At 46.5% G+C, this 27,280-nt stretch overlaps 1 protein-coding gene across 1 annotated transcript in view; it reads right to left on the bottom strand.

Moving 5' to 3' along the window:
* SLC1A4 (solute carrier family 1 member 4) overlaps positions 1–27,280 on the bottom strand; it is a 267,158-nt gene that overhangs the window by 74,722 nt on the left and 165,156 nt on the right. Inside the window, exons 5-6 of the mRNA XM_069608167.1 lie at positions 11,136–11,369; positions 6,267–6,461 (exon numbers count right to left, since the gene is read on the bottom strand). Of these exons, the coding sequence (XP_069464268.1) occupies positions 6,267–6,461; positions 11,136–11,369 (429 nt within the window). The remainder of the gene's footprint in view (positions 1–6,266; positions 6,462–11,135; positions 11,370–27,280) is intronic.

Here is a 27,280-nt window from a genome sequence, read left to right on the forward strand (position 1 = left end):
AAGTAGCCCCTTCCCTACTGAGAGGCATGGCAAAGGACTCTTAGAACCAGTGTCCATGGTTAGGATGTCCGTAGAAGCAACAATGGAGGTCATAGGAAGGCCCTCCTGCCCCATCACTTCTGGGGGACTTGGAGGAACACAACCACAAGCTTTGCATGGCTTGCCCATTGTCTCGCAGGTCAGATAGGCAAGTTAAGAGACTCTTAGGGCCACTGGTAGTGGATAAGGTTTCATTAGAGAGAATCATGACTGACAGCCATGTCACGATGCCCGCTCCCGGGGAGTCGGCTCAGGCCCTGCGTCCCCGAAAGCGGACATCAAGTCCCCGGGGAAGGTCCCAGCAACCCCTTATAGGGGACCTTTGGACATCGTCCTGGCGCCTATGGCCAGGCTCATAGAAAACGTCAGTCCTGGCGCCATAGGCGCCAGGCTCATTATGAAAGTGTTTGGGTGCACTTACCTGATGCAGACCATGCTGCAGAACCCCGGCCTCCTTGAGGCCTGAAAGGAACTACTTTACCTGTGGGACTCATTTACCACCTGGGTGTGGTCGGGGAAGGATACATACCTGATTGGAGGAAGGACACATTCTAGGAACTTCTTCGAAGGCTATTTAAACCACACCCGATCAGCCACACGTGCCTCGCGTTGTTCTGCATCTAGCAGCTGGACGCTCACCGTGTCTGCTCCTGCATCTTGACTTCTGTCACACCTGCCAGCATTCTGAATCACCTGCAAAGGAAGGGAATAAGAGAACAGAAGAAGGAAAAGGCCTCACCTGCTAAATCTGCATCCCAGAGACATTTCGCCGACAATCCTGAAAAGGAAGACATTTATTTTTAAAAGCACATCGCATCGATCGCTGCAGCGCCGCATTCTACTCACTTTTACAGGGCGCCTCCATGTTCAGCAGCGACCATCCGGATTCGCAGTCGCGCCCCCGCGCCTAGGGAGAAAAAGACAAGAACAAAGGTGAGAGAAAGAAGGGAAAAGGGAAGCTAAAACTCCATGTCAAGACTTACCTGTTGGGTCATTCCCTTTTCATTTCGGGTCCGCGCCGCATCCAGGCATTTTCGGATCCCGGCCCCTAAGGGGAAAAAAGACATCAGCGTTAATGAGTGAATGAAAAGACATTACCAAAACACTCATTAAAGACTTACCTGATTTCCACAAGGATTTCACCGCTCACCTCAGGTCGGTGCCTGTTCCCCGGCATTCCGTATCCCGGCCCCTATGGGGAAAAAGACACTAGCATTAGAACATTAATGCATGGACACAAGGGGAACCACTTATAGAAAAACTTACCTGGAAGCCAAGCAAGTTTGGTTCTCACCCATCCGAAAATCCAGTGACGTAACTGGATACCAACGCGCCCCTGCATCAGAAGCAGGATGGAGAGCTCGTCCTTCCAGACCCTAAGGTGAGACGCTACGGGGAAGCACAGAAGGGTTTTGAGGAGGGTGAGAGGGGTAAGAGGGAGGCCGATTGCATTACCCCGCAGACAGTTAACCCCCTATTCTCACCTATAGAAGGATACTTCTGCGAGTCAGACAAGCCAGATCTGTGGCCCGGTCCAGTCCGTCTTCCGAACCCTGCGCATCACCTTAGATGAGGTCACAGCAGCGCGAACCAGGCCAGCGCCCCCGTGGGAGTCAGGTGAGCGTTACAAGCCACTGGACTGATGCTGAAGGGATAGGTGCTGATTGATCACAACAGAGTATAGAAATGCAAGGAATACATAGTAGGATCCGACCCTACAATCCAAACTATACGTATGCTTTTAAAGTGGCTTAGGGCTAGGGATGGAGAGCAGTCAGATTTGCTCAGGTGGTCCATTCGCATGCAAGGGCTTGACCTCACTGTTCTGGATGGGACTGGGTTTAATCATGGGTCTACAGATGGACTTTTGGGGCAGTTTGCCCACTTGAAACATGAAGACTTTCTCATTGAGGACTAGTCCCCCTCTTCTCATTCTGGGAAGGGTACACTGTTGGTGAGAAAGTCTTAATCTGAAACTCTGTTGTGAGCCTCCATAACATTTTGCTCTTCCTAGACTGGTTCCCTGACCTTTCATTACCCTTGGGAGTCCTAATCTCAGGTCTCAATGAGGCATCAATCTGAATATGTGCTCCCTGAGAGATCTTAAGCTTTTCAGGGAAGGGTATCACAAAGGTACGCAGTGGTTCCCTGGGTGAGTAACCTTGCCCTTTTAGCTGTCTTACTCAACGGGGTGGTAAAAGCGTGACTTTGTTGCAATTCCTTGCAACTTTCGTACAGTAACAAAGAGAGGCTAAGGGAAGGTGCTGCTCTTGTAATGGTAATCTTGTTAGAATACCACAGCTGAAATGGGTTCCCTTTGCATGAAAGGATAAGCATGTGGCTCTATATGGCCAATAAGTGGCCAAGACCTCATTAGACCAGCGACTGAGTAGGATGTCTATGATTCAGGGCTTACCCCACATCCTATTTATTTGCCCAGGAAGAGACCCAGGAAGGTTTGAATGTAGCAGAGTTCGGAGTCTGCCAACATTTTGAATAATGCAAGATTGTGGTAGGAAACTAAGTTTACCCTCAGATCTCTGATATTCCTATAAGAAAGGGGGCTTTATACCTTATCCATGCCATCCTGGGATGGGTTCCAAAGGCCCCAAGAAAATGACTCCAATAAAGAGGACAGTGAGGAAGCTCTAATATGTTATCAATCCAAGATCACACTCTGGAGGAAAAGCACTGCTGACATCTGTGGATTCAAGTAGAAATAACCATGAAGTTGATGCACCCTTCATCTGACCTCAAACGCAAAGACCATTAAACAAAAACCTAGGACTCATTTGAAACCAGGGCTTACCTAACCTGAGCTTCTTGCCCACCTCCTGTAAATCCCAGTAATCAGGACTGCAACGTCATCTACCAGAAAGATACGCTAGACCCCATCATCAGGTCCTCTTGTCTCTGGCCCAGCATCATCTTGACAGCCTCCACAGTTGACCTACATGTAAGGAAGATTTCTTTCTCAGCACCAAACTGGAGACTGTGTCTGCCAACTTAGGTTCTCCATCACTGGATGTTTATTAATACTTGCACCACAAAATGATAGTTTATTTATAAGGCACTCTTAGTGAATGCTATCAATAGACATTCATAAGCATTGGTTATCGGTGTGAGGGATCTCAGAACACTTAAGTCGAGCAAGAACTCCCTTCTCATGTTGAGCAATTATGCACTTTTTGAGGCCTTTCGGTCTTGGTTTTGTATTTTTCCAGTTGTAGAAATGGTTGACCTTGGGAAAGCACAATGGTGTTATTTGGGATATCACATTCATTGACTTTTGTATTGGTAGGAAATGTGGCAAATTGGCTACCAGGTGAATATGAGTGTAAGACATACCCACACTTTGGGGCAGCCGGACCACTCCAGAATATAGTGATGCATCAGAGTGGCTCTTGAAGCTCAGTTCATTTTTCTGACTGTGAACCCAGCATTTCAGAATACCTTTAAGGTTAGCTTCACCTCAGAAATTTCTTTTTGTGTTTTTTTCATATTGCATTTTTTAGTGTCTGCTTGCTTTTTAAATTAAATTTTTCCGAGCTAAGGATATGGTCATATTTTTTCTATGACAACATCAAAGAAGCCGCCGTAGCATCTCAGGTACCAATCTTCTGTGTAGATAGTCTTTCACAGGTTTGTAATAAACAGCGTAGTAACCCCAGACCTGTTGGTATGTCCCTTCACTGGTGCTCTTGTATATGCATCCTTGCTTCAGTGTCTCAGTTTCCATGCAGGATCTCACATAGCTGGCTTCCAGGGCAGAGGAAGTCAGTAGAGCAGGTGACTCATTCAGTCTTACTGAGCTAATGGTGAATGGAACAAGGCACTGATGTAGAGTCTTTGTTTGGTCCGAGTCTTGGGTATCCTTTGACAAGGAACAGCTTCCCCGCCAGGGGTGCTCTTGGATGGACGGCAAGTCCGGTAGAGCTTGACTCTCCAGTGGAGGCCTCCTCTGCATGCTCCAGTGACTCACGCCAGCAATGAACACCATAATGATGCAGACCCTCTATCTTCATAGTAGAATCAAAGAGGCAGATGCATCTTGACATTGCATCACTGCAAATATCTTTTTTTTTTCTCTAAGAGACCACCATCACATCCTATCCCTTTCTAGTGCTATCATCCTAATATTTCTGTCTTTGGGTTAATTCACATTGCATATTCTTTCCAATTCAGGAATTTAAAGGGGGCATGAGGAGAAGGAAGCTAAGAAGAAAACACCACAGTAACTGATTCTCATGTCTGTTCACCACCATAGAACAAGCTGAAGCAGTCTTCTCTTGGATCAGAGGAAATCTATATCTAAGCCTTTCTGATATTCTGCCATTAGATTCACCCATAGTCATGCCAGGGAGAACCTCCAATTGACCAACACCAACTCAGATAGACACCTGTGGCTAGCTCATGGAGCCTCAGCTCCTCCCTTGCTTTCATCTCCATTGACCAAGGCTCCTGGTTTGAACGGCTAGATCACTTCCACTCCTTTGATATTGATAGACAGCCTGCTACCTTTCCAAATGGCTGGTCACAGCTTTTCATTACTCCTTTTATTGGACGTTTTTGTACTTTCTGGAGCACAGCAGCAATCTTTGTGGTTTCCACAGGGGCTACTCGTGTACAATCTCAACCTCTGTGAAATCCGGAACCTTATGGGGGTCTGCTGCAAGCTTGCTCCTCATGTTCTGGCTTGTCTCGGAGCACCAGCAGTAGCCCCCCCTCCCAGTATCTGATGTTGACCTTATCTTCATTGGCAACTGCACTCTTTTGATGGCTGCAATGATTTTTCTATCCCCCTCTTGAACCAGGGAACCCGGACCTAACACCCCTACACCACCACTGATATTTCTCTGGTTGTGGAGCTTCCCTACAATCAAGGTCGCTACCTATATTTCTTCTGAGCAAGACACCAAACTAAGATTGCGGATTCCACATCTTGTCTTGGGTCGCCAGGGCACACCAGATAAAAAAGGCAGGCTTATACTCTGGGGGCTTGAATTGCCATTAGCCACTCTCGCTGTACGCCCCACTCATCGGAAGTATGTCATTGCCTAAGTGAAGAGGTACGCACCATCTCCTGCATGCCTGCGCTAGCTTACTGCTTGACATCCACTCAGTCTGGCTGTCACCTCGCTGCTTCTGCCATGTGCCGCAGTGTCCAAGTGCAAGTCTCTTGGTTGATGCAGACAATCTCTGGGGGCTCCCCCGCTTCCACCACACACTTTACTCACTTATGTCCACTGTGGCACAGACCCGCCAACCCCCCTGCCCCTGGCCCAGTGATGTTGAATGCTGTGCTAAGGTTCTCTGCGTGGCAAGGGGTTGGGGGAACTCTTTTTTTCAGGGACTATAGAAACACTTGCAGGGTCGGGATCGGCACTCCCAAAACATGCCTGTGACCCCAGATGCAATATTCACTCACATCAACATTACCCCCACCCCTGCCAACACTTTGCCCAAAGCCTCAACTGTGCATCTTATTCTCAGGATGAAAAAGAAAGTAGCCATCTTCTGCCCTTCAAACAGGAGAGGGAAAGGTGTACGTGCTACTTTCAGTGTGTAATATTACTGCAGTACAATCAGACTTGGTTACACTTCACAAGCAATGCAAAAATAAGTGCCACACACATTCTTTCAAACTGCATTTTTTCATACCAGCCAGTTCCGGCCTTAGTGGCAGCAGCGCCCCGGGCAGAAAAAGAACAATTTGGTGTCCCCCCGCCCCTCCCGCCGTGCCCCTGATCAATTGGGGGGGAGGGGCGGTGGAGGCGCCAAATGTTTCTTTTTGTGGTTGGAGAAGTGTCATTTTAAAATTAAATGTGGTCGCAGGAGCGGGCACATTTAACAACAATAGGGTGCTCTGGCACCCTATTAAGATGAATATCGCCCCACTCCTGCTCTGGAGCAGGCTGGTAATTATCTTAATAGGGTGCCAGCACCCTACTGTTGTTAAATGCGCCCGCTCCCGCGAGTGCATTTAATTTTAAAATGACACTTCTCCAACCACGCCAGCTCGAGGGAGCGCTTGAAAGGCTCCCTGGAGCTGGCACCCTGGGGGCTAATGGCGCCCTGGGGGAGTATGGGGCCCCGGGCGGCAGCCCGGCCCGCCCTGCCCTAAGGCCGGCTCTGGTGCCAGCAATTATAAACTGGCATGGATGTACATATTTCGGTTGTAGATTAAAAGAAATGAAAGTAGCCAATGTAACCATCATGTAACTTACAGAATAGTGAATATGTGTCCTGCATTTAGATCAAAATTGTTCAGCTGAGCAATGAACACAGCAGCCATGCACTGGAAAATGGCAGCTCCATCCATGTTAACCGTGGCCCCAATGGGTAGAATAAAGCGGCTGATTCTCTTGTCTACGCCGTTGTTTTCTTCAATACACTTTATCATTGAAGGCAGGGTGGCTGAGCTTGAGGGGAAGGAGCAGACAACCGTTAATGATCACACAGATCTAACCGCACAAAAACTCAGCATTACGCATTATTATTATTATTGAGGTCAACATATCAGAATCAATCTGCTTTCTAAGGACTGGAAAATATTACATTAATGCTATTACCATTTTTTAAAAAGTGTTTTTATCAGTATTTCATGTAGCCCATTGCAAGACAAATATAAATGTACATGGTTAGTATGCAGAGAACCATCCTAGCTAGCAAACAAGGAAAAACATCTGCAACCCCTTTAGATCGCTACTTAATGCTATTATCTTAATAGCTATTACATTTCAGTACTGGTATTAAGATGACTGATATACTGGCAACACCTTAACTATTTAGAACCACTGACCCAGAAAGGACAGATCGCAAACTTCTACAGGGGTCTGCAACCTCCAGCTCTGCAGGGGTTTTGCACTACAACTTCCATGATCTCTTGCCCTTGTTTATGTTGGTGGGACTCATGGGAGTTCTAGTCCAAAACATCTGGAGAGCCAAAGGTTGCAGAACCCTGTTCTAGAAAAGAAGGGTGCTTTTCCGACTTGAGACATTAAACATTAGACACTGGTACTGTCTGTGGTTTTCTATTTTGGACTCAAGAGTCAAAAGGTTGGGCAGATTTGTTGTGACATAAGAGACAACAAACAGCGATGGATGGAAAGCTTAGAATCAGTCATAAGCCCTGCAGAGTGCTCCAAAAAAGCTGCCATTTCAGTGATTTTTTGACCTTCGTCTTCTTAATTATGTCTGCACCACTACAGAAGGACTCCCATCGTATGCAAATTATTCTACCACCAATGGGAGGAGTTCAACCCAAATTACGAGGCAACATGCTCTCTGGTGCAAACTTATATATGAAACAGAAGGGAACAAGGCCAGCTCTCAAGTCAAAATGAGGTCCCTGTTGATGCAAGAAAGGTAGAGCAGGGTGGCAGGGAAGACTCATGGTGATGGCATGAATATAGCCTGTGGCATATTAAGCATGAGTTACCACCCCAAATTATAGTTTTCTTCGACTGGCTCCTGTTACACGTGAGCAGACAGAGTTTGATTTAAAAAAAAAAAGAAAGGCCACACAAGTCAGGAAAGTGAAGTTCATATCAAAGGCATACTACAAGGCTCTTTGAGATGAACATTTAGAAAAAAACGTAGGCCCTTTTAAAAAAAGGTTTTATCAGACAGAACAATAACACCAACATGAAGAAACGAACAGAGAATGCTGTTCTACACTGAAATTGTGTTTCCAGGGTGGCTTTTGCCATGGTTGCCAAGGTTGTTCAGAATAACCATAGTTCCTCAACTTTTGCAAATGTTCAGATTCCGCCGATTTCTCAATGCATTGATCCAAAACAATGGCCTCATTACGAGTCAGGCGTTAAGGGTTTTACGGCGCCGTAAACAGCGCCGACCCTTAACGCCTGATTGCAAGGTCCCTTTGCGGGATGGTGATTTTAACGCCTGCTTTTTGCAGGCGTTAAAAACCATGCCGCAAAGGGACCTTGGTGCTAAGTACGGTGCCACAATTTGCGGCACCGTACTTAGCGCCTTCCCCATTCCCATTATGCCCTATGGGGCAAAAATGGGAATGGGGAAGGGCCATGGCGGAAGGGGGAATTACCACTCCGCCAACCTCGGAATGGGGTGGTAATTCCCCATTCCGCCATGGCGGAGTCGGAAAGTTACCGGCATGGACCATGGTGCTATTAGCACCATGGTCCATCCGCCAGGGTCGTAATGAGGCCCAATATCTTTAAATCTTATAGGGGGCTCAGTGATAGCTTTTGGACTGTGCCACAGCCATGAACCATATAGCTGCTAACCCCCGGAGCTAAAACTCAAACGGGATAAGAACAATTATAACTTTTGATTCCACATAATTTTGACAAATATGGCTAAAAGAAAAAAAAAAACTGCTCGATATTGCTGCCTGATATAAACGAGTATAATCTTTTAAAGACACTTTCATTAGCACATACATAAGTGACACAATTATGACTATATTTGTGAAATATGAATTTTCAAGAATGACATCACAATGCTTTTTGGCAACACTGTGCCAGGAAATAGCAGCACGAGCATAAATTGAAAATACTAACAACAATACAAATCCAGTGTGAAGACTTGTTGCAGGAGATCATGACATTATTTGCTAATGATATTGAAAAATCCTTGAGGACCTAACTCTTTCCCACGTACTGGAAACGTTAAATTCGTACATCGAGATTATGGCCGGAGAGAGATAATAACACCAATAATGTATTTCTAAGATAGCACTACACACTCATAGGTCTGATACACGGACATAAAAGAACACATTATTATTGCATAGAGTGGTACTCAGGATGAAAGGCTGAGTTGGCCTGCTGGGATTTCGAACCTGCCACAGCAAGCTGCGCACAGATATCAGGGAGGAGCGCTTAGCTCACTGTGCTACCTTACTGGCTAGATTGGACACCGTCTCGCAAAGGGGCATTAGAAAAGCACCCTACTGTGGATACTTTCTTTCTTTGTGATTCTGTTGCGACTATTAGTTCTCTTTATGAACACTGAATCTGATTTTGTTTTTTATTCATGTCTGATTTCGTCAGTGTTTCTAACATTACTTAATTTGGCATTTGTATCACTCTTTTTTTTACTCTAAATACATTCTGAAGTTAAATGGAGTCTCAATTTGCCCTACCTTAAAAGTTACAGATAATTAATTCACCTGGTAGTAGCTGTGTAACGGCAGATCACACTTGTGCACGAGTTGATTCATCTTCTTATTCACATCAATAATTTTGTAAAATGTACTGTAATGGTGACTACGGTTTACAGTGATAATTTCGACAACAAAAACGTCGAAAGTCAAAATATCGAAAAAAAAATGTTGAAAAAAAAATGTCGACTTTTTTTTTCAATGCATTTTTTTTTAAATGGGGGGGTTCCCCCGAACCCCCCTTTTTTAATTTTTTTTAAATTTTTCCCTTTTTTTTAACTCCCGAACCCCTAAAATAAATATATAATTAAAAAAAACGAAAGTCGACATTTTTTTTTTCGACATTTTTTTGTCAACATTTTTGTCTGTCGACATTTTTTTTTCGAAATTATGACCACCCACCGGTGACTACATTGAATGAGTTAACTTTAAGACTGTGGTCTCAATTTACAGGCGATGCTCACCTTCGGGTAGCACCTAGTTGTGATAAACACTGAGCAACCCATCATTTTTCAAGAGTTTAGTTATATTATTTTTAATATTTTCTAATTTTGCTTATTTTGTAAATGTATACTCTTTCATTACTTTTTCTTTAAGTTTTCAATGTGTGCAGTTCCATTACCATAAACCGCATCCGGGTGGATCATCATGCAAAAGTAGTGCTTTATCAGACTGATCTTTGCACATTTTCTGCAAACCCATGCAGATACAAGCATGTTAATCGCTGAGCAAACAATCGTTTTGGTGCTTGCATAGAAAGTGAAGCAATCACTTACAGGTTGCTATGGAGTTAACAGTCACATGGTGCCCAGATGTCTGGAGGTCTGAGCCTGGTGATACTGTCTGCCTTAGCTAAAGCTTGTGATATAATCCTTGATTTAAATATTGAAAGGATGGCTTTTAGCCTGTTAATTGGGGTCTACATGGAAACATGTTCATGTCTTTCCCTAGCCCCACAATAACCCATATAGAGATAACACTCCTTTACATGGTGGTAGTAACATATACCTACATTTCTTCTTTTTAGTTTTGTAGTCCTAAATTGACCTAAATGAACTGCAGCTCTACTTGTTGGTGTCTAGCAGACTATGGAAAACCAGTGGGGTGCACACATAGTTTTTCATGAAATGAATAGTTTTTTAATCTTTGGATAGGAATGTAAATTTTTTTAAATTTTGCTTACTAAGACAAACTTTTAATTTGATTAATTGCAAGCAATACTTTTTATATGTTTAAACTGTGGCCACATCTAAAATAAAGGTAAATAAAACACGTTAGAATTTTTCACACTGGAGAATGAGTATCTTTATGTGCAGCAAACCTGTTTTTTGTTGTTGTTGTTGTTTAAAACATACAAGCTTTCATTTTATAATACCTCCATATGTTTGAATGCTAAAATGTCCTGGCGGCAATAATCAAACAACGGTGTTCTTGCAGGCACTGGTTAGCTAGATGGAGCTTGTGTTTGTTTACAGTCGTTAACATATTGAATTCTAAAGAAGCATGACCTGCAAGAATGCTGGAGGGGGATTGTGTTTGATTATTGTCGCCTGGGACGTTTAGCATACACACACACACACGGAGGTATTATAACATGGAAGCGTGCATCTTTTAAAGAAAACAAAAGGTTTGGGAAATGAATTGTAGCGTGCTTTTTTGTAAGGTTTGGACACAGTTTTACGTGTGACCACAATTTAAACATATTAAAAATATAGTATACACCCCCCTTTAAACTACATTTCTGTGTTTGCCAGCATTCACTGTGAATTTAGTGTTAAGGTTAAAACTGTAAATCATTTTACATCTTTCAATGAAAAAACTTGTTTCAGTCTTCACATTGGTAATGAATGTGGAATAGGGGTATGCATACATATCTTCAGCAAACAGCGCCACAGCAATATGCCATTTCATAGAAACTGAGCATTCCAAAGTATGGAAAGTAACCCACCTGGAGCAAGTTGCAAAAGCTGTTGCAAAGGGTGTTATAAGTCCTGCTAAAAAGCTAAAGGGATTTTTGCGTGTAAAGGCAAAATAAATAAACGGCAGAACCAGTCCTCCGTGGATGATGTGGCCGAGAATAGATGCAAAAATATACTTTCCAAGACTGGTCACTAAAAGGACAATGTCGTCCATTTCTATGATCTTACTGGCAACCAGGAACATGATGCCCAGGGGCACATACCTGCAATAAAACATGACAATACAATGATCACCCACAGCAACATATGACACTTTCAAACATGTAATGGTACGTTTTTGGCTACAGTTACAAACAAAACAGTAATTACGTAGTTGACATATCCAATAACCGTATGGGAAACAGTGATGGTGTCCCCTGCCATGAGAGCAGGGTTTGTGGCACCACTTGTTTGCTTAACCCTCTGACAAACAAATGATGGACCATTAACTACATGGAATGCGCAATGACCACCCGCAGACCCTACTATTAGTGTACACTCATAATCCTAGCTATCCATCCAACCCCCTCCTTAGGCTATACATTTTGTCTTTTCACTCTACTCAGTTTTCTATCCAACTCCCTCCCTGGCCCAAACTTTTTATCTTTTTGCCACTGTCATCTTTCATCAAAACCCCTTTCATACCCTACTTATCTATTCATCCAATCCCTTCCCTAGTTCACACATTTAATTTTTCCCCCTATTCATCTTTTCATCTTCATAACTATTCCGCTCACAAAAAAAGACACTCTCACGATTTTAAGCAGATCATCCAGACTTTTCCCTTCCCCCAATGTCTATGACATGGACCTTGCTGCTCCTTGCTCTTAATTGTGAAATATTATAACAGCATAACTCGGTTGCAGGTAACTAGTATAAAGTCATGATGATGTTAATCTTGTCTACTCTGCAAAGCCTAGAACTCTGCATCCCACTGTGACACCTTGCATTGAGCGATTTGAGCAGAAATCGATGGTATGCATAAATCTTCATACATTTTGTGTCTTGTTTTGGTCACTGGATGTCACCCAGGCAGGATCATGAGGTTTCAGGCTCTGAGCGATATCTGCCAGGAAAAGGCCCAGTAGAGGGGGGCTCAGTAGAAGAAAGGATATGTTATATTGCATTTGTATAGATCCTACTGTCATAGGTTATGGCGTTAAAGTGCTTTCTGCCTGTCAAAGGCAAAGGGGGAGTAGGATAGAGCATAGAGTAGTGGTAGGGAAGGGCAAAGTGGTAGATAGTTGGGATGAGGGTGAAAAGTTAGATACAGGTCTCAGAAAGGACAGAGATGCAATTGACAAAGCCATTGAGAGGGTCATGGGGAGACCAAAAATCTGACAGAATGATTCAGTACCTAAACAAATCATGCACATGAGCTTAGAGAGCAATTCCAACAAAAAACATGTTTTGGGTTTATGATATAAGTCATTTATAACATGCCTGTACACAAGTGTTTCTAAGCGCGACAAGCCAAGGAAGGATAGAAAGAGGGAGGACAAAACAAACAATCTCACTAGGCCTTGTGTAATTCAGATCGCTCAAGTGCGAGGGGGAGGGAAGAAGACAAGTGGCAAGGGGACGGGGGGGAGTGCAGTAGCAATACACAGTAAGTGCTGCCAGACGCAGTAATTGCTGCCAGACGCAGTAATTGCTGCCAGGTTGCTGGCTCAGGTAAGTGCAGAGAGGCAGGGGACTGTAGGATTGCAGATACAGTCTGTAAGTCGGTGGGAGGCCCAGAGGCAGTGCAAGGGGCTACTGGTCTTGCAGGAGCCTGGTGCCCGAGAGGTTCAGTAAGGTGGTCAGGTAACCAGTTAGCACAGCAGACAGGAGCATCAGCCGAGAAGAGAGAGCGAAAGAAAGCAGAAGCAAAAAGGAAGGTCTTGAGTTGCTTCCGGAACCTTAGGTGGTCCTGCTCAAGTTTGAGAGAGGCAGGAAGGCTGTTCCAGAGGGAGGCCCCAGCCGAGGACAGAGATCTACCCCCTACTCGCTGCCTGGAGAAGCTTCCGACCCTCAGAGAGTTGCAGGTGGATGAGCGGTGCGCTCGAGAGGGAAGATGCTTAGGAAGAGAGAGTTTGATGTAGTGTGGTCCCTGGCCCCAGAAAGCCTTGTGGACAATGCAGAGGGTCTTGAACTTGATCCTTGCAGCCACCGGGAGCCAGTGGAGAGATTTCAGGGCTGGAGAGATACGATCCCTGAGCTTGAGCAAAGAACAGGTATTGCAGTCCTGTTCTGGATTAGTTGCAAAGGGTGAAAAATAGAGGCAGGCAGATTTAGCAAGAGGCTGTTGCAGTAATCCAGCCTAGAGAGAAGCAGGGCTCTGGAGACAATGAGCTTCTGTGGGAAAGTGAGAAAAGGAAGAATACCACTAAGGAGGTGCAGCTGGTAGTGGGCCTTCTTAGAGGTGTCTTAGATGTGAGGAGAGAAGGAGTGGGTGGAGTCGAAGATGCGTCCAAGGTTCTTTGCCTCACAGGAAGGTGTGGGTGGAGGGCCCAGGGTGGGTGGCCAGAGTGCAAGAGGGAAAGCAGGAGCAGGGGTCCCAATGAGAAGGATCTCACTGAAACAATGAGAGAAAGCTCTGTGTTACGCTTTGGGGGCAACCAGAGTTAGACTGGCACTAATAACCTGTGGTCAAACCAGGTGGCGCACCCATTCTATGCGAGAAGCCCTCTGGCTGCACTCAGTTGGCTGAGTCTGTCAGGAGAAAAGAGATTATTGGAAGAGGGATTTCTGAAAAATGCCCACCATAGAAAAGGCATTGGAAGGGAGCAGAACAGTTTTACACTAATAAAAGTTGCAGCTGAGTCCCTATGGTGTGGCAGTGGTATCGGGAATTTGGGGACACCTATTAAAAAGATCCATATTTCCCTTTTTCTCCCATTCAACAGAATACTGAAACACCCAAGGGGCTAAAAGCCCTGAAAGGATCTGACCATCATTGCAACTGACTTCTGGGAAGCAATGTTAGGAAGTGTAAATTCCTTGGGGCAGCTGAGTCCCATAGACTGCAAATACAACCAGATCAGATTCCGAAGATTAGGACGTTCTTTAAATCAGATGACCCATGGCAGAGAGAGTCTAGGAAACTCAAGTGAGGAGGCAGGTGAGAACGCCCAAAGGGTGCACCAGTTTCCTTCTGCTGTGATTGCAGGGCTAGCCTGGGGAGGCACACATCAAGACAATGTCTACATCCACAAGGAGATGATGCAGTTTCTAGTAAGTGACCACTTTCCAGAGATTACGTAATAAATTGAAAGAAATAGGATAAATCGGCTTGCTGAAAGGGGGTAAATAAGCAAAAGAAACACCACTCTTGAAGCATCTTCTGTTGGGTACTACGAAAAGACATGGTCTACTCTGAAGTCATGGGCAATTCCAAACTTTCGATGTGACAAAAAGCAAAAGCAGAGGGTGACCTAACCAATCAGAGGAGAAAGGGAAAGGGGCACAAGCCTGCTACCCCAGCTTAAAAATGAAGTCCAGAGTCACAAAGAACTGGGGTGCTGGAGTGTGCCAAGAAAGGGGGCAGCCAATGAGCCTACCAAAAAACAATATTAAGAAACGTCTTCTTTTGATATACATACACTCAGCCTGGCTCACACGACGGACACTTTGCCTTGTTTTCCACACAAGGCTGGATGTTTTGCTTCCTACTAAGAAATGTGAACCAAATGCAATGTCAAATATTCACATTTGGATTGTGGTCAAATATATAGGTCCTTAATAGATAGTCGTGAATAACTCAAATCAGGTGGACCTGGTTCAACACAGTGGGCCGATGAGAAAGCACATGTAGCAGTGCCCATCTGTTGATCAGGCCATCCGCTCTCTTCTCTTCCACTGTCCTCTCTGGATGCACAACAAAAAAGAAGTTATGGATTGACCACCCACAAACAATTTCCGTATGTACCTGCTCTTTGGGACAGAATAATTTCAGTCCTACAAAATGTTCTATAAGTGTTACAAAATATTGTACCTGAAGATTAAGAAATGATTGCCCTAGAATTCCTTTTCCGGGGTCGTACACGCACAGCGGGTTCAGATTTGTGGAAATGAAGGTAGAGCAGTCAAATCAAGCGGCACTAGCCGTTCTTTCTTCAGGACCTGAACAAAAGGAATCCCATCTCAAACAAAAAGTGATTTTAGAAAGAGAGGTAAATCGATTCCCCTGTCTTTACCCGTTTATCATGTGCTGATGAACTAACGGAAGAGACTAGCATTTCCCTCACTCTGCTGGGAAACAAGGATATCACTAGCAGGAACCAGTGGGAATGACGTGGAAAAGAATCAACATGTAAGCACAGAACTCCATGGGGCCCTGGCCGCTTTCAGCCAAAGGAGCGCCAAGTGGGATGACTGTAGGAAAGGACTCAACATTTCCGCTGACCAGCAAGACTTCGGAAAACACTGAGCTTACATTGATAACGAATGTACCAGAGACTGGCTAATTTTGAAAATCTACGTTGCAACCTAATCTATGTCATTATTGACAAACCTACAATGAGGCTCTGGCAACATACATGAGGAATCTGGAAGAACTGGAGGTGCCCATAAAAGAGTTATAAAAAGACGTGCTGCACACAAACAAAAAATCAATGAACCGAAGAAAGAGTTCTCAGATTTATATCATAAGAAAATATACCCATTCACGAAAGAATAATGTTATACCCAACTGCAAGACAGATTTCCCACTCAACTCCAAAACAAAAAGCCACATAGAAGTCCAAAACCAAATGACTGGATGTTGAGCAGAGAGTCTAATGGGGGAAAATGAGAACCACTGACACCAGGCACCAAGATTAGCAAAACTAAGAGAGGTAGAGGGGAATAAGGCAATCCTTCAAACACTAAAGTATCCAAACTAAGAACACGTTCCCAGCCTTTGTTGTGGGTGGTGAGAAACCCCAACTAACAACCTAATTCCCCCCAGATAACCCATAGCAGAGAGAGAGAGGCAGCTGGTAATGGCACAATCACTATTACTTGCTGCAGCTGAGGGAGCAGTGAGGGTTTCCCCTCGGGTGGCTGGCTCGTCCATAATGGGGGTGGGGGAAGCAGTGCTTTAAAAGGGATACGAAATTGTGGGAGGACTCTAAAAATGTGTGTGGGCCAATGAGGGATGGGCATGACCTAAATAGGGCTTGGCGTGCATTTCCAGAAAACACGAAATCTACAGTAAATTATACAAAACAAATTGCTGTATTAACACTAAGAAACATATTTTACTTTGTTACTTTCTCTATTGTAATTTAGTCTATTTTTCAGATGAGTTTGATTACTGCGTTATCAAGATGACCAGTGCAGATTCCTTTTGTTTAAAAAAAATAAAACTTCACTGTAAAAATCTTTTCATGAACGATTATATAAAAACGAATAACCTCGAAAGTACCCGTGTTTTTAATAGCAAAAATCAACCTGCGCTATTCATTTTGTGAGTCTTTAAACACGGTATACCAACTCTCTAAAAACAAAGGATGCCTTAAAGCAGAACAGTTGTGGCCTTTGGCATACAGAGCAGGGTCCTTAGGGGCGTAATGGGGGGCTAACCGTGTGTTCTAGCAGGTGGAGGATTTCCCCCGGAGGTGTTAATGGCTCCCCATGACACCATGGAAGACTCTGCTACTGTCCACAATTAGTTGCTGTCATACCAAACAAAGAAAATATGAAGGAGTACCCAGCAGCTTAGCCCCCATCGTCCACGGCTGAAAAACACAACCCTGTGGGGTGGGGTCAAAAACAGCACCACTCCTTCAAATAGACCTGACTGACTCGCTCATAACGGGCCCAAAAAAAGCTAAGTGTACTTCACTTTTCAGCCACATTGTGTCAATGGAAGACTGCACATGAATTCGGCAGTGGCTTTCTGAGGGTAGCCCCGGCAGGACCCCGGTTCAAAAGCAGTTTTTGGAGAATGCCAGGGGGATCCACACCCACCTTGCCAAAGCCCACTTAAAGCCCGAGGCGATGGGTCAGCCCCTAGTCGTCTATAATGGACGAGAGTTTAAGTTACTTACCTGTAACTATTGTTCTCCAGCATGGGTCTGGCATGGATTCACATGCTCATGAATATTCCCTCTCAGGCTGTGAATCCTCTGTAAAAGAAAAAACAGTTTCACTTTCACTTTAAAACTTTATCTCTCGAGACCACTAGGGGGCTCAGAGACTGATGGACGCCTGAATTTTGTTTCTCGCCACCCCTGGGAGAAAAGCAATGAAAGAGAGCTGAATTCGACCCAAATTTTAATGACCAAGCACCAGAAGGTGCCGTGACTGCAGACGAGATCATGGCCACCCTTGATGACCTCCGCGAGAACGGTTAAACGAAGAGAACTGAGTGCTGTGCCCATCTCCCCCACAAGGCCTAGAAACTAACGGCACGTGGATCCGAGAGCCGCAAGGGGAGGAAGCCAGACCTGTTGGGAGCCGAATGCCTAGATGGAAGCGCATCAGAAGGACTCTGCTGTGTCTGTTGGCTGTCTTCCAGGGCTTCTTTAGCCTTCTTATGTACTTCCTTTAGTTCAGAAAGTCTGTCGTCAATTGCGGGAGGTCTGGTGGATTGCAGCCCAGTCCATGGTATCTGTTGTGGGTGATACCCGTATGTGCAATAGAAAGTACTCATTCGGATGGAAGTTTGATAGTGGTTATTGTATGCAAATTCTGCTTGTGAGAGGAAAGATGACCACTTCTCCTGTCGGTTACTACAAAAACATCTCAGGTATTGTTCCAGACCAGCATTGAATCTCTCAGTCTGGCCGTTGCTTTGGGGGTGGAATCCGGATGATAGTGCTCGGTGAATCTTTAATTATTGGCATAATAGTGTCCAGAATTTGGAGGTAAACTGAGTACCTCGGTCTGATATGATGGTCCGGGGTAGTCCATGGAGACGTACCATGTCTCGTTGAAAGACCGAGGCTGTCTCCGGGGCTGATGGGAGACCTTCCAACGCAGAAAAATAGGCCATCTTACTGCCGGTGTCTACCGTTGCCATTATAGCAGTCTTTCCATCCGAAACCTACAGGTCAACGATAAAATCCATAGATATGTTCTCCCAAGGTCAGTTAGGTAAGATAGGCTGTTGTAGTTTGCCCCATGGTTTACCCGTCTGATACTTGTTTGCAGCGCAAACCGGACATGACGATACATATCTTACAACATCCTTGTGTAGTTCTGTCCACCAGAATCTGCAACCTATGAGATCCTGGGTCTTCTTGATTCCGGGGTGTCCAGCGAGGGGGGCATCATGGCACCATGAGAGGATCTGTTCTCGCAGTTTCTTGGAAGGTAGATATAGTTTCGTACCGTGGTAGTACAGACCGTCATTGGCCTGAGTAACCGAGGTGGGTACGGCTGGTAGTAGACCGTATTGGGTCACAAGTTCTTGAAGGAATGGTGTGACACTTGCCATGACCATCAGGTTAGGAAATAGGAGATCATGCTCTAGATAGAGGTTAGCTTCCTTCCCTTGACACCTAGAGAGAGCATCTGCCATTGTGTTTTCTGGCCCAGGTATATAGGAGATATTGAAATCGAACTGGGAAAAGAAGTAAACCCATCGGGCATGTCGGGCATTGGAGCACTCCATTTGTTTTAAACTCTGAGATTGCGATGATCAGTTTGAACCAGAAATGGGTGAGCCGCTCCTTGAAGAAGGTGTCTCCACTCTTGACACGCAAACTTAATTGCTAGTAGTTCTCTTTCTAGAACAGAGTAGTTGCGTTCACTCTTAGTCAATGTCCTTGAGTAATATGCTACTGGATGGGTTCGACCGTCTTCCGCTTCTTGCAGGAGAACTGCTCCCACTGCAACTCCTGAGGCATCCGTCTCCACAATAAAGGGCCTTGCTTGATTTGGTTGTACCAGTATGGGAGCCGAGGTGAACAACTCTTTGAGACGTAAGAAGGCTTTCCTTTGCTGTGGACCAAATAGGAACTTCACTCCTTTCTTGAGGAGATCAGTAATGGGTAACATTAGATTGGAAAAGTTTGGGATGAATTGACGATAGAAATTTGCTAGACCCAAGAACGTCTGAATCTCCTTGACACTTCTCGGTTCCTTCCATTCGATTATGGCCCTTATCTTGCCTGGTTCCATCTGGATCCCTTCTTTCGAGAGGAGGTAACCTAGATAAGAGACCGAAATTACTTCGAATTGACATTTCTCTGGTTTTACCAGGAGGTGGTTCGCTTGGAGTCGGTGTAATACCTTCCTGACCTGCACCGATGTTCTTGGAGCTCTCGAGTGTACACGAGAATGTCATCCAGGTAAATTACCACTGACACAAATAACATGTCCAAAAAGATCTTGTCTATGAACCTTTGGAATACTGCGGGAGCATTCACTAGGCCAAAGGGCATCACCCTATATTCGTATAACCCGAATGGGGTTCGAAACACAGTCTTCCATTCATCTCCCTTCTTTATTCTGAGAAGATGGTATGCTCCTCTGAGGTCCAGCTTGGTGAAGTAAGAAGCCCCTCTGACCGCTTCTAGTATGTCTCTGATCAAAGGCATGGGATAGCGATCTCGATTGGTGATCCTATTCAACCCTCTGTAGTCAATACAGGGTCGTAGTTCAGTGGTGTCCTTCTTTGGTATGAAGAATAAAGAAGCTCCCCCTGACGACCTAGATTCCTGAATGAGGCCGTTTTGCAAATTGGCGTCCAAGTACTTTCTTAGGGCCTGTCTTTCAGTGAGAGACAGGGGATACATCCTGCCGAAAGGAACGACTGCCTCGGGATGGAGCTCTGTAGCACAGTCTTCTGGCCGATGAGGAGGCAGGAGTCGGGGTATAGTGTCTTCAAACACTTCTGCATAATCCTGGTATTGTCAAGGTATGGACGAAATCACCTTGAGGCGAGGTGGTTCATTCTCCGCAAACCTTTCCTGGTTCTGAGGAGTCAATATGCAGTTTCTTTCACAATAGGTAAAGTCAAACTTGACACAATTAGAAGACCAGTTGATCTGAGGGTTGTGTCTTCTTAGCCATGGTATCCCTATCACCAAGGTAAAATGAGCTGCTCGAATGAGGTCAAAGATCATTAGCTCATGGTGTTCCTCCAAGGCCAAGTGTAAGGGTATTGTTTCGGACTGGATGGGACCTGAGGACAAGGGTTTACCATCCACCCCTTCCACAGGGATGGGTCTTTCCTTCTGCCTCATAGGTATTTGTTGTTCTTTTGCCCATTCCACATCCATAAAGTTTCCCGCTGCTCCGCAATCCAGCATGGCAAACACCTTGATCTGAGTGGAACCCGTCGTCCATAATCGAACTTTAAATATCATCAGGCTGTTGTCATCTCTCAATTCCGTGGGTCGGGTAAGGTAGCAAGGACTGTGTCTGTCTCCCCCGAGACCTCCCTTGCAAAGGACCGGGGGTTGTAGTTTTCCTTCCTCCGTGGAGGCACTTCGGGACAATCCCTGAGTAAATGCTTTGAAGATCCGCAATACATACAGAGGCCAGAATCCCTCTGCCTCTTTCGTTCTGCTGGGGTGAGCGGACCTCGAGCGGCTCCTATCTGCATAGGCTCTTCCGAGGTGGCTGCTTCTCTTGTAGGATGAGGAGTTGGGTTTGGGACTGGAAGAGATAGGCGCGGTCTTCTTCTTTCCTGGCGGCGTTCCGTCAATCGATATTCTATCTGTAGGGTGAGTGTCATGAGATCTTGAAAAGATGGGGGACGAGCTACCCTATCCAACTCATCCTTCAATTCGTCATGGAGTCCTCTCCAGAAAATTGTTTGTTTTGCAGAATCCGGCCAGTCTTTCTTTGCAGCTAATCTTAGGAAGCGGGAAATATAAGTCTGCACGTCCGTATTAACTTGTTTTACATCAAGAATCGCTTCCAACGAAGTGTAGAAGACCTCTGGTCGATCAAACCTTCCTTTGAAATGGTCGACAAACTGGTCATAATCCGTCAACATAGGATCATTTCTTGTCACTAAAGGGGTGACCCAAGCCAAAGCGTTCCCTGTTAAATTAGCAATAAGGAATCCTACCTTAGCTCGGGCTGTCTCAAAGGCATGTTGTCGAAAGGCGAAGTAAACTTGACAGGCATCAAGGAATTCCTTAAGACCCCCAGGGTGTCCGTCGTATTTTCCAAAGGATAAGGGCATCAGTGGCAAATCCCCTTGGTCGTCTCTGTGTAGGACTACTTGTTGGCGCAATGCTGCATTTTCGGTTTTGAGAGACTGTACTTCTAGGGTTAAACCTTGTAAGGCGGCTAAAAGCTCCTGGTATTATTCTATGGAAGCCATTGGTCTGTTCGGGCGTTGTATTCTGTCAGAATAATCCCTTTCCACCCCCTGCTCCTCCTCACCTGGGGCTTCCTCTTGTCTCCTTTGGGTAAGTGAAGACTGTTTCCGGGGATTCTTGTGAAGATCCTTAGCAGATTTCTCTCTGGACCTTCTGTCATGCAAATAACGTCTGGCTCCCTCGGAGGCCACCTCGACAGGAGGTGGAACCTGTCTCGGGGGGGCCCCCGAGGAGCCAAGCCCCTGTTGACAGGGAAAAAGCTGCAGACGGCAAAATACCCTGAAGTGTAGCTTCGAAGGGGTGTAGAATAAAGTTCCTTGTTTCCGGAATATGCAGGTGGATCTGGATCGAGCGCGTTGAAAGTGAGGAACCAATCCAGGTAAGTAACTTCGCCTTCGTAGACCTTAGAGATGAGCAATAACAGCCGGAGATCCGGAATCCTAGGCAAAGGTGGGCTGGACGGCTGGATTACAGGTAACATCGATCACGGTGGGAAAAAATAAGAAAGAAGGAAGAAGATAAGTAGAGGAGATAGACTCAGACCCTACTACCCAGAAAGGAAGGAGGATCCATGAACAGTCTTGGGAGTAGCGCGAGGAGTCGCGAGAGAGGCGGAAGAGATTCTGCAAGTATGAGCGGCCAGGTGCCGAAAGCAGGAGAAAAAGTAGGGAAACAGAGGCGGTCGAGTTACCGAGAGTAAGTACAGTTAGAGAAGGGAAGAAAAGGAAGGTGGATTCACTGGAGAATGGGGAGCCAGGGAGGTACTGCAGGAAGGCAAAGGGAAAGCTATACGGAGGTACAGCCGGAGCTCAAGTATCAGAGAAAATAAACAGATACAACGCGCTAGGAAGTGGGCGGGGCTGGTTTAAGTAAAGGTGTCCGCTATGTTGGATGAGGGCTAGACCGCTACGTGGAGGTTCTATGCGGCGTTACCTTCCAATAATGCCAAACCTTCCAGGGACGGGTCCTGGTCTTGACAGTTTGAATGCAATAAAAATGGTAGTGCTCTCCAAGATTTTATATTAATATCAAATGCTTCCCATCTAGGTCCCAAACTCCCACTTCACGGAAATAAAGGGGATGATCCTCAAGTTCCTCTGGCAGGGCAAAAAACAGAGGATATCATACCCCACGCTGACTCAACCAAATGAAATGGGTGGTGCGGGGCTCCCGGACATATATGCCTAATACCGAGCAGCTCAGTTCAGGGCCATAGTCCCACATCTTCGAAAAGACAAACAAAGAAAGTGAGTGGCCATTGAAAATTACAGAATGAGGCCGGTCTCCCTAGGAGAGTGGCTATGGGCCCCAAAGAAATCCTTTCCAGACAGTGTCATCAAGCACTTTGCCATGGGTTCTCTGTTTGCGGCTGTGGTGCAAAAGAGGCGAAATGAAGGGTCTCACAACCTGGCCGCCTCCATGAGCTGCATCTGGGTCCCGCCGAGCCGAAATGAAATCAGAGATACACAAAGGTTCCAGGGATGGTATGAGGCACGTCTTGAAAGAGTGGGCCAGTTAATAAAACCCCAGGGATGCATGGGTATCCAGGACCTGGAAGTAGGCCTCCGAATAGGGCCCCTAGAGGTGTTAAAATTCTGCAGCTAAAGGGGAGCCTAACAGTGAGAAAATGGAAGGAGAAACTAATGCAGGAGCTCACTCCCTTTGAGAAAATATTAAGTGAATTGGCCCATACTAAAGGACTTATCTCAAGTCTATATACTGCGCTCCTCAAAGTGGAAGGGCCCAAAACAGAGGGGTTGCGGAAAAGATGGGAAGCAGAATTGGGCCCAATGACGACGGATGCCCTGTGGGCCGGGATGTGCAAGTCATCACACAAGACATCTATCTCAGCACAGTATAAACTCCACAGATTAAAATTACTTCACAGGTGGCAGTTCGATCCCCTGAGGCTCCCAAATATGTTTTCCCAGACAAGTCCCATGTGCTAGAGAGGCTGTGGAAACCAGGCCGACTATTGGCATATGTGGTGGGCCTGTCCCAAATAACAAGCATACTAGAAGGAGGTCCTGGCATGGATCAGGAAGATAGAGGGATTCCCCTGGGACTTGGACCAGAGGCTGGTCCTTTTTGGCCCGGAGCATCAGGACGATCACTTGAAGAGAGTTCCCCACATGACTCACTTCCTTGTTGCTCGCGGCGAGGGTCTACATTACATTAGGCTGGAAATTACCAGCCCTCCCAACAGAAGAAGCCTGGGCAAGTAAAGACATGGACCTGTATGATATGGAAAATATCACTGGCCTGCTACGTGACATTTCTCCAGGAAGGGAAATGGAGTGGGCACCTTTCCTGGAAGCCTGCAGATAACTGGTTCCCAGCCAGCCTGTCGCTGATGCCGATCGTTCTCGCCTGGATAATTTGAAGGAAGAGCGATTGCGTCCCGTTTGAACACGGGGGGGTCAGTGGGGCGGAAAGGGGGAGGGGTTTGTTTCGGATTTTTGTGTGTTTTTTGTCCAATATTAATGACCATGTGTTTGAATGGCACAAATGTTTGATTGGAAAATGCTTAATAAAAGTTTTTAAAAAAATTTATCTCTTCTCTAAACCAATCACTGTCCTCTCGGTCATACTGCCCCCATCCAATGACAGTCCTCTTCCAAGCCCCGCCTCTGGCAGCCATCTTTAGTGGCAGTACGACCAAGAAGAGCCGCAGAGGGGCAGGAGAGAGGGTTTGTATGTGAATCCATGCAAGACCCATGCTGGAGAACAATAGTTACAGGTAAGTAAGTTAAAACTTCTCCAGCATGGGGTCTGGCATGGTTTCAAATGCTCAAGAATTGCGAACACACAGCAGTACAACATAACACAACCACGGGATGTGGCAAGGCTCAACAGAAGCAATTAACGCTTACCCCTGGAACAGACTCACCTCAAGCAAACAGGGTGCTTAGCACTGCCTGGCTGACTCTGGACTCCTCCCTGGAATCCCTGTCGATGCAGTAGAATTTCGTGAAGGTATGCATGGACCTCCACGTTGCAGGCCTGCAGATGTCGAGCAGGGGCAAACCAGAAGGGAACGCCGTTGTCGCAGCGATCGCTCTGGTGGAGTGTGCTCTCGGGCGGCCCAGCAGCTGATGACAGTGCATGATGCAGCCAGAGGGCTACCTTGAGATGGAAGCCTTGGACAAGGCCTTCCAATGATTCACCGGTCCAAAGTTGACAAACAACTGAGAAGTCTTCCAAAAACTCTTTGTGCGTGTCACGTAGAACTTCAAGGCACAAGCAACGTCCAGCGAATGCAAGACCCTCTCCGCTGGCGACAAAGGGTTTGGGAAGAACACAGGCAACACCAAAGGCTCGTTGAGGTGGAATTCCGACGGAACCTTCGGCATGAAAGTGCGGTGCGTCCGCAGTACCACCCTTGATTTGTGAAAAGTCAGATATGGCTGCTTGCAGGATAGGGCGTGGATCTCACGTACATGTCTGGCTGAGGTGATGGCCACAAGGAATGCCGTCTTCTATAAGAGAAACTTGAGTGGGGCTTGATGCATAGGTTCGAAAGGTGCCCCCATGAGTCTTGTCAGGACCACGTTGAATTCCCATGCCGGGGCATGTGCCTTCACTGGAGTGAAAGATAGAAAAAGCCCCTTGGGGAACTCCTTGACGAGTCGGTGGGACCACAGCGAAGACCTTCCCGGGGATCTGGTGTAGTGTTAGATGGCTGCCAGGTATACCTTGATGGATGCGTGAGCCAGCTCAGCTTTTGCCAAGGACAGAAAGTACGGAAGAATCTGTGGAGCTGTGACCCTCAGAGGGGTAATCTTCTGCAACTGGCACCACGTAGCAAAACGCTTCCACTTAAGGCCATAGCACTTTAAAATTGACGATCCCCTGGCTTTGGCAAGGAACTCCCTGCAGTCCGCTGGCAACTCATTACCTCCAACCTCTAAGGCAACAGGAGCCATGACTTCAGGTTCAGAGATCCTGGTTCGTGATGAAGGATTGCGCCTCCCTCCCTGGTGAGCAGATCAAGAAGTACCAGCAACTTCACTGGAGGTGACACTGACAGGCTGAGTAGGTCCAGAAACCACATCTGCCTCGGCCTCACCAGGGCGATGAGTATCATCTTGCACCAACAATGTCTGAGTGTGTTGATCACACGAAGCAGGAGAGGAAACAGGGGATAAGTGTACAGAAACAGACCTTCCCGCAGAAGTGAGAATGCGTCCCCCATGCTCCTCGGTTGGTGAAACCTGCTGGTGAACATCTGACATTTTGAATTCGCCGCCGTGGCAAAAAGATAGATCGGAAGTCTGTCGCATTTGATGTACAGGCAGTCCACCTGATCCTGACGAAGTTCCCACTAGTGGCAGGAGCGGAGTTCCCTGCTGAGAGAGTCGGTGATGGTTTTCTTGACGCCTGCCAGGTGGAACGGGACAAGGAACATCACCTGTCCGATGGCAGAATGCCACAAGTCCTGAGCTTCCTTGGAGAGCACCGGGGCTCGAGTGCCCCCTCGTTTCCTGATGTAGAACATGGTGGTGGTGTTGTCCATGAAGAGCCTCGACTCTGTCTCTCTGAGATGTAGGAAATGCTTGAGGGCCTGTAACTCTGCCCGTAACTCCAGGATGCTGATGTGCAGATCCTTCTCCTCTGGAAACCACAGGATTCTGGCATGTAGACGTCTGGTGAAAGCTCCCCAACCCTCCAGAAAGGCATCTGTGGTGACTGTCTTCTGGAATGGCAGGGTTTGAAATCCCCTCCCCTGGGTGATGTGGGAGCATACCCCCCACCATTCTCTCGCACACTGGTCCTCCTTGTTGAGGGTGATCTTGTCTGTAAAATTCCCAGACACTTGTATCGAATATGCATCCAAGAATTCCTGTATGGGTCGCACCTGCAACTTGCAGAGACGTAGCAGGTAGATGCAGGACGACATCTTGCCTAGCAAAGACTTGATGGCCTGAACCGTGGCCGTCTTTGTCGACAACAGCCGCTGTACCTTTCCTTGAATGGCCGCTAGCCTCTCCTCCGAGGGGGACGCCAGGCAAGCCACTGTGGTGAGTCTGGCGCCAAGGAACAGTGTATTCTGCGATGGCGTTAAGCAGGACTTGGGATTGTTCATGGAGAAACCCAGCTCTGTCAGCAGCCGGACGGTCTCTTTCTTGCGCTCGTCGGCCATTTCCCAGGAACGTGCTCGTATCAGCCAATTGTCCAGGTACGGGTATATGTGTTTTGCCTGCAGAAGCAGGTGGGCTGCCACCTGGGCCAGTCATTTTGTGAACACCATTTGGGCCGACTTCAGGCCAACAGGTAAGGCCTTGAACTGGTAGTGTTGGCCTTCAACCACGAACCGTAGGAACTTCCGATGTTTCCTGTGGATGGGGAAATGGAAGTATGCATCCTATAGGTCCAACGACGACAAGCAATCCACTTCCTCCAGCTGGCTGTGCATGTGCTGCAACGTGACATCCACCATTTTTGGGATTTCAAGTACTTGTCTAGACGGCGCAGGTCCAGGATGGGTCTCCAATCCCCTTTCTTCTTTCTGACCAGAAAGTATCTGGAATAGGCTCCGGAACCCTGCAGCCGTTGGGAAACTAGCTCTATCCGTAACATGGCTTGCACTTCTTCCAGGAGATGAGGAATGTGCTGCTCCTGATGGGGAACCAGTGGAATACGAGGGCACCTGCGTTGGAACTCCAATGTGTGTCCCTGGGCAAGAGCATCCAGCAACCATCTCTCAGTGATCTTCTTCCACTCGCTGACGAACCTTGTCAGCCGGCCTCCCACCAGGGTGCATGCATGGGGGCCTGATGTCTTCGCCAGTTCAGGCTTGTTTGTGCGACCTGTCCTGTGGGCGACTGCGATGCTGACCTCCGCTACCGTAGGCCTGGGAGTGACCCCTGTAGGCTTCCTGCATGGAG

This window comes from Ambystoma mexicanum, chromosome 4q (genome assembly GCF_040938575.1).
Source record: "Ambystoma mexicanum isolate Mex_15411 chromosome 4q, UKY_AmexF1_1, whole genome shotgun sequence".
NCBI lineage: Eukaryota > Metazoa > Chordata > Amphibia > Caudata > Ambystomatidae > Ambystoma > Ambystoma mexicanum.